The sequence below is a fragment of the Lipophrys pholis genome (assembly GCF_963383615.2).
Source record: "Lipophrys pholis genome assembly, contig: SCAFFOLD_33, whole genome shotgun sequence".
Taxonomy (NCBI): Eukaryota; Metazoa; Chordata; class Actinopteri; order Blenniiformes; family Blenniidae; genus Lipophrys; species Lipophrys pholis.
In genome coordinates, this window is record NW_028291875.1 from 145,960 (window position 1) to 153,717 (window position 7,758).

At 41.7% G+C, this 7,758-nt stretch overlaps 1 protein-coding gene across 1 annotated transcript; it reads left to right on the forward strand.

The window, feature by feature from the left end:
* The first annotated feature begins 579 nt into the window (after positions 1–579).
* LOC308128416 (uncharacterized protein) lies at positions 580–7,207 on the forward strand. The gene is made up of 6 exons (XM_080494114.1): positions 580–648; positions 764–876; positions 4,402–5,100; positions 5,433–5,581; positions 5,710–5,819; positions 6,952–7,207. Exons 2-6 carry the CDS (start codon positions 771–773, stop codon positions 7,088–7,090), a joined length of 1,203 nt encoding a protein of 400 aa, XP_080350240.1. The 5' UTR covers positions 580–648; positions 764–770; the 3' UTR covers positions 7,091–7,207.
* The last annotated feature ends 551 nt before the right edge of the window (positions 7,208–7,758 follow it).

Below are 7,758 nucleotides of genomic sequence, written 5' to 3' on the forward strand. Positions count from 1 at the left end.
CTGGAAAAACTAGTTATTGAGGTACAATCAGATGACTGGGAACTCATTTATAAATACGAGAGAAAGTGAAATATAAAGATGTTTAATGGATGACAAACGGCTTAAAAGATGCATCTAAGGAGAAGAATACATGACATAGAGAATCCAATAAATGATGAACGAAGGAGATGGAAAATAAATACAAGATATGTAAAACAAAGTTCACTCATATGATGAGAAAATGTAAGAAGAATTCTTTTAAGAAAGTACCAGAAAACAATAAAGACCATGTCAGCAGTACATAGAAGGTTCTACATAGTATTATTCAGCAGGGTTCCAGTAAGGATACTGTAATTGAAAACAGACACACTTCACAAACTACAGCACTACTGCAACGTGAGAGAGAGAGAGAGAGAGAGAGAGAGAGAGAGAGAGAGAGAGAGAGAGAGAGAGAGACTGAGACTGAGTTTTACACTCGGACTTGGACTTGGTTCCACAGAGTCCTCCCCTTCACCTGGTTCCACAGCGGCCGCCCAGCTCTTGCTCCTCCCACTGACCAGCCCTCACATCCTGCCCCAGACGCCCTCTGGTGAAGGGGGGAGAGTTTTTCTGCTCTTCAGACGCCTCGTCGATCATTTCTTCTCTCCGGGATCGTCTCTTCAACAAGAGGTCTGCTTTCTTTCACTCATCAATATATCTGACATCACTAGAACCAAAGAAATCTATGTGACGATCTCACCTGTTCTATTTTTACTAATATGTTTTACCTGACGGTACTCTCCAGACAGAAGATGGCCGTGGTGTACCGCGCCTCCACTGATAGTACCATGGCTGCTGACGACAGTAAAATCGCCTACAAGCAGTTTTTCGGGGACGGCCAACACCTCAACTTTGCAGGTAAAAGTATAAATAAACTTGAAATGCAAACTAATGCTGATTGTGTCTGTTGAATCCTCAAGGAGGAACTGAAGTATTTTTCACTTCCTCATTTATGTTAAAACTATGGGTTTAATTGGAAATGTACACATGCAGCAGTTTCATAGTACTGAACTGTACTGACCTGAACAGTAAAATAGAATATATAAATAATAGAGTACTATTTGAGTTTATTTTTCATTTTGCATTGGACATTCTCACAGTCAAGCAAGTACACAAAGATCCTCTTATGGATGTAACTTCAGGGTAACTTCAGGATTAACTCAGGATTAACCATCATCAAGTAAACGTCATGAATAACGCAGGTTTTCACTTATACAGGTAACTTCATGATTAACTCTGGATTAAATATCATCAAGTAAACTTCATGATAAACTCTGGTTTTCTCTTATCAAGTAAACCTCAGGATTAACTCAGGATCCTTTCTTATCGAGGTAATTTTATGATAAACTCTGGTTTTCTCTTATGGGGGTAACTTCAGGATTAACTCAGGATTAACTATCATCAAGTAAACTTCAGCATTAACTCAGGTTTTCACTTATGGAGGTAACTAAATGATTAACTCAGGATTAACTATCATCAAGTAAACTTCAGTATTAATGCCGGTTTTCACTTATGGAGGTAACTTCATGATTAACTCTGGTTTTCTCTTATCAATTAAACCTCAGGATTAACTCAGGATTATTTCCTATCAAGGTAACTTCTTGATAAACTCTAGTTTTCTCTTATGGGAGTAACTTCAGGATTAACTCAGGATTAACTATCATCAAGTAAACTTCAGGATTAACTGAGGATTAAATATCATCAAGTAAAATTCATGATAAACTCAGGTTTTCTCTTATTGAGGTAACTTCAGGATTAACTCATAATTAAATATCATCAAGTAAACATCATGATTAACTCAGGTTTTCACTTATGGAGGTAACTAAATGATTAATTCAGGATTAACTATCATCAAGTAAACTTCAGTATTAATGCAGGTTTTCACTTATGGAGGTAACTTCATGATTAACTCTGGTTTTCTCTTATCAATTAAACCTCAGGATTAACTCAGGATTATTTCCTATCAAGGTAACTTCTTGATAAACTCTGGTTTTCTCTTGTGGGGGTAACTTCAGGATTAACTCAGGATTAACTATCATCAAGTAAACTTCAGGATTAACTCAGGATTAACTATCATCAAGTAAAATTCATGATAAACTTAGGTTTTCTCTTATTGAGGTAACTTCAGTATTAACTCAGGATTAACTCTTATCACGGTAACTTCAGGATGAACTCAGGATTAACTACCATCAAGTAAACTTCAGCATTAATGCAGGTTTTCACTTATGGAGGTAACTTAATGATTAACTCAGGATTAACTATCATCAAGTAAACTTCATGATAAACTCAGGTTTTCTCTTATGGGTGTAACTTCAGGATTAACTCAGGATTAACTATCATCAAGTAAACTTCATGATAAACTCAGGATTAACTATCGTCAAGTAAACTTCAGCATTAACTCTTATCAGGGTAACTTCAGGATTAACTCAGAATTAACTATCATCAAGTAAACTTCAGGATTAACTCAGGATTAACTATCATCAAGCAAAGTTCATGATAAACTCAGGTTTTCTCTTATAGAGGTAACTTCAGGATTAACTCAGGATTAACAATCGTCAAGTAAACTTCCTGATTATCGCAGGTTTTTTTCTTATGAAGGTAACTTCAGGATTAACTCTATTTTCTCTTATCAAGTAAACCTCAGGATTAACTCAGCATTATTTCTTATCAAGGTAACTTCATGATAAACTTTGGTTTTCTCTTATGGGGGTAAATTCAGGATTAACTAAGGTGTTTTCTTATTGAGGTAACTTCATGATTAACTCTGGATTTACTCTTATCAAGTAAACTTCAGGATTAACGCTTGTTTTAAATTATGGAGGTAACTTCATGATTAACTCAAGATTTACTCTTATAAAGTAAACTTCAGGATAAACTCTCATAAAGATAACTTCATGATTAACTCAGGATTTACTCTAATCAAATAAACTTCAGGATTAACTCTGGTTTTCACTTATCTAGGTAACTTCAGGATTTACTCTAGTTTTCTCTTATTGAGATAACATCAGGATTAACTCTGGTTTTCTCTTATCTCGGTAACTTCAGGATTTACTCTGGTTTTCTCTTATTGATATAACATCAGGATTAACTCTGGTTTTCTCTTATGGAGGTAACTTCAGGATTAACTCTGGTTTTGGTGAAACTGAGTCCGTTTCTATTGTCCCAGGAATTAAACTGCTCTAATCTCACCAAGTCAGCATTAACAAGTCAGGAAGGTTCTGGTTCTGGCTGCAGCAGCAGTGTTGCTTTGAGCTGCTGGATGTGTTTGAATTCTTCATAATCTCAGAGATTAACTGCTCCTCTATGGTAAAGTCAGCTGCTCTGCAGGGTTTCTCCCTCTGTGATTGGTCACACGCTGCAAGCTCCGCCCCTTTCATGTGAACACTCTGATCCTGAAGGGAAACTCTGGTTGAACTAGTGAGTTGATAACCTGCTTCATGGTAATGCTGATCAGGATCCAGAATGTCTGGATCAGTCAAACCAGGAAACACTGAGAGATCCTGGTTATGTTTATCTCAGTTCATAGTACAAGCCTCTGGTCATGTGACGTACCGTGTGTTCTATCCTGTTGGAAGGTTCCTGCTTTCATGTGACGTACCGTGTGTTCTAACCTGTTGGAAGGTTCCTCTGGTCATGTGACGTACCGTGTGTTCTATCCTGTTGGAAGGTTCCTCTGGTCATGTGACGTACCGTGTGTTCTATCCTGTTGGAAGGTTCCTGCGGTCATGTGACGTACCGTGTGTTCTATCCTGTTGGAAGGTTCCTGTGGTATGCCAGGCCTCTGTACAGACCTCTGGAGGTGTCATTTAAAATCAGAAACTGATTTCAAACACATTTTTTGGTCTGTGAGAGTAAAGATCTGCACAGGAACCACAACGGGAACAAACACTGAACCGCTCTCCTTTCTAAATATAAAATCAAACTTCTTCTGATTTGGTTTTATTTTCCTGATGTTTCCTCCAGCGTGTCCCTGCAGGACGTCTAGATGAATAAATAGTTGTAGAATCACGTAGGAGAGGTTGTGCCGAGAAAAAGGGACAGCAAACATTGTTAAAGTTAAAAAGCTTTAAGTCGTAAAATCAATCAAAGTCAAAAGGGTTCAATCTGCTGTCATGTGACTAAATCAGGATCTAAATCCATCATATCCAGATGAAGTATTTTCCCAGTTTGAGGCGGGACGTCAGTAAAACCTGCTCATGGTGATGACCTCACTCCTAAACATTTCAGTGGGGACACATAACTTTAACACAACAGAGCCTCTGGATTCCTCAGGAAGTCCACGTGCACGTTCACACTGACGTGTGCACTTTGCTCCGCGCTGCAACACCACCCTCCAAAACCACAACTTCCTCCCATGACTGGTGTTTCTGCTTCTCCATTCAGTGAAGGGATTGAGGAACAACCCGCTGAGGGTCACTACGGTTTGCCTGGGGCTGCTCTGCCTTCTCCTGCTGGCCGCCGTCATCGGGCAAAGCCTCCTCTGTGAGACGGCAACCCTGAAAGCTGCTAAGAGCCAGTTAGAGACCAGCAACGCAGCCCTCACCAAAGAGCTGACGGAAACCAAGAAGCTGAAAGAGGAGGTGGAGTCCAACAGCAACGCCCTGAATTCAGCCAAGCAGCTGCTGCAGAACCGGTACGCCGCCGCCGTCAAGAACAGGGACGACCTGCAGCAAAGCTACAACTCCGTGGTCAAAAACAGGGACAACCTGCAGAACAAATTCAACAACGTGAGCAGGTCCAGGGAGCAGCTGCAGCTGAAGTACAATGACTTTATAGGGAGGGTGGAGCAACTCCAGGACAGCTACAACGTGACCAGCAGTGAGAAAGAGCGGCTGGAGAGCAGCCACCAGAACCTCACCCTCCACAAGGACCTGCTGGAGGCCAGCTGCGCCCTGCTGAAGAGAGCCGAAGACGAGCTGCGGGCGTCCTATCAAGCGCTGCTGAAGGACAAACAGGAAGTGGAAAGCAGGCTCAGTGGTATCATGGCAGAGAGGGACCTGCTGAGGGGGAAAGGAGACAACCTGACGGTCCAGGTCGACCAGCTGCAGGACCAGCTCTACAAACTCAACGCAAGCATTCAAGGTAGGACGGGAAAAGACAGGCACCGTCCCAGGGCTCTGTACGGGTCCACCTCCAGCCTGTACCTCTGGCGGTGGTTCCCTGACCTCGGGGCAGGCGCAGGAAAGGCAGAACAGGGATCATGATGCTGCACATAAAAGACAAAAACCTCTGAAACCAGGAAATCTAGTGTATGTCCCAGACTACATACGTACTTTTCATCTTCAGCTTATAATCTGGAAGGTTTAGGGATTAATATGCTTAATGTGCTGAGATAGTCTCGGGTGGTACGGGTTGAAAACCAGTTGCTTGTTACAGTACCAGTGATTGGTTATTGATCCACTCCTGCTTTCCAGCCACACAGAAGCAATGCCCGTCAGGCTGGAGGACGTTTCAGAACAGCTGCTACTACAAGTCTTCAATTAACACGACCTGGGAGAGCGGGCGGCAGTTCTGCCAGGGCAAACAGGCCGACCTGGTGACCATCAAGAGCCGAGAGGAAATGGTAAGGTTCTCCACTTGGACTGCTCTGTCTGCAGGAAACTGGATGTGTCCATTGCTCCCCATGAGTGTGTGTGTGTACTTTGTGTTGTCCAGACCTGAACAGGAACTGTTGTGTCTTTTCTGTGGCAGGAATTCATCAGTAAACTGTTCAGCGGAAGTTCTGAGGTCTGGATCGGACTGAGTGACAGTGGAGTGGAGGGAGAGTGGAAATGGGTGGATGGGTCCGACCTGGAGTTAACGTAGGGGGTCCCTCATGATTCTATCAAGACTTCTACTTCTACCTCTACTTCTACTCCTACTTCTACTTTTACTTTTACTTGTACTTCTACTCCTAGTTCTACTCCTAGTTCTACTTCTAGTTCTAGTTCTAGTCCTCCTTCTCCTTCATTCTCCTCCTCCTCCTCCTCCTCCTTCATCTTCTTCTTCTTCTTGAATGACTTGACCTGATGAGGAGGCAGTCATTTGATTTGACGAGTTGAGGAAGTAGTGATTTTACCTGATCTCATGAGAAGGTAGTGATTTGATTTGATTTTACCTGATGAGGTAAGATATGAGGAGGCAGTGATGAGGAGGCCGTGATGAGGAGGCAGTGATTTGACCTGATCAGGAGGACGTAGTGATTTGATCTGATGAGGAGGCAGTGATGAGGAGGCTGTGATGAGGAGGCAGTGATTTGACCTGGTGAGGAGGACGTAGTGATTTGATCTGATGAAGAAGCAGTGATTTGATCTGATGAGGACGTACTGATTTGATCTGATGAGGAGGCCATGATTTGATCTGATGAGGAGGTAGTGATTTGTTCTGATGAGGAGGCAGTGATGAGGAGGCAGTGATTTGATCTGATGAGGAGGCAGTGATTTGATCTGATGAGGAGGCACTGACGAGGATGCAGTGATGAGGAAGCAGTGATTTGACCTGATGATAATGATTAATGGACAGTCTGGACCTTTCTAGTATTCTATCTTCATTTGGCCAGAGTACTTCAGCAAATATACTCGTGTAGATATTGTGTACTCATTGTGATACATATACCAAGTATATATATTGTATACTCATTGTGATACATATACCACGTATACATATTGTGTACTCATTGTGATACATATACCACGTATAGATATTGTGGACTTATTGTGATACATATACCACGTATAGATATTGTATTTTTATACATATACCACGTATAGATATTGTGGACTTATTGTGATACATATACCACGTATAGATATTGTATTTTTATACATATACCACGTATAGATATTGTGTACTGACTGTGATACATATAGCACGTATAGATATTGTGTACTCACTGTGATACAGATACCATCCTCTGAAGTTCTGCAGACTCCTAACAGGTGTTCCTGTCCTCAGGTTCTGGGGTAAAGACCAACCCAACAGCTACAATGGCAGGGACCAGGACTGCGTGGAGATCTGGCACCAGACCAGCGGGACCGTTGAGTGGAACGACGAGAGCTGTACCATCAAGCAGTACTTCATCTGTGAGATGTAGCCTCTCTGCAAACAGAAGACTCATCACTCCACACAAACCACTGCTCATGGACACAGTACTGCATTACAATGCAGTATTGCATTACAATGCAGTATAGTATAGCGTTACAATGCAGTATAGCGTTACAATGCAGAATTGCATTACAATGCAGTATTGCATTACAATGCAGTATAGTATAGCGTTACAATGCAGTATAGCGTTACAATGCAGAATTGCATTACAATGCAGTATTGCATTACAATGCAGTATAGTATAGCGTTACAATGCAGTATAGCGTTACAATGCAGAATTGCATTACAATGCAGTATTGCATTACATTGCAGTATTGCATTACAATGCAGTATTACATTACAATGCAGTATTGCATTACAATGCAGTATAGCATTACAATGCAGTATAGCAGTATTACATTACAATGCAGTATTACAACAGACGCTTACAGGCTTTCCATTGCTCAGGTTTATACCTTCTTTTCCAGATGTGCATCTCTGTTACCAGGAATACATGGTTCCATTGTGCTTGTTTACTTCAATAAAGCTGATTTTCTCTGATGTCATCACTGCTTTTGGAGATACTCTGCAGTGCGATGGTGCAACGGCCTCATGTGGTGATTGTGGCTTTAATACGACCTTAGGCAGCATGAAGCCCAAGTCAGCCATAACACTAGG

Excerpts from the sequence above, each read along its gene's own strand:
- LOC308128416 (XM_080494114.1), top strand. The coding sequence starts at position 771 with ATGGCCGTGGTGTACCGCGCCTCCACTGATAGTACCATGGCTGCTGAC. Across the intron at positions 877-4,401 it reads CCAACACCTCAACTTTGCAG|TGAAGGGATTGAGGAACAAC; the intron begins GTAAAAGTATAA and ends TTCTCCATTCAG. Across the intron at positions 5,101-5,432 it reads ACTCAACGCAAGCATTCAAG|CCACACAGAAGCAATGCCCG; the intron begins GTAGGACGGGAA and ends CCTGCTTTCCAG.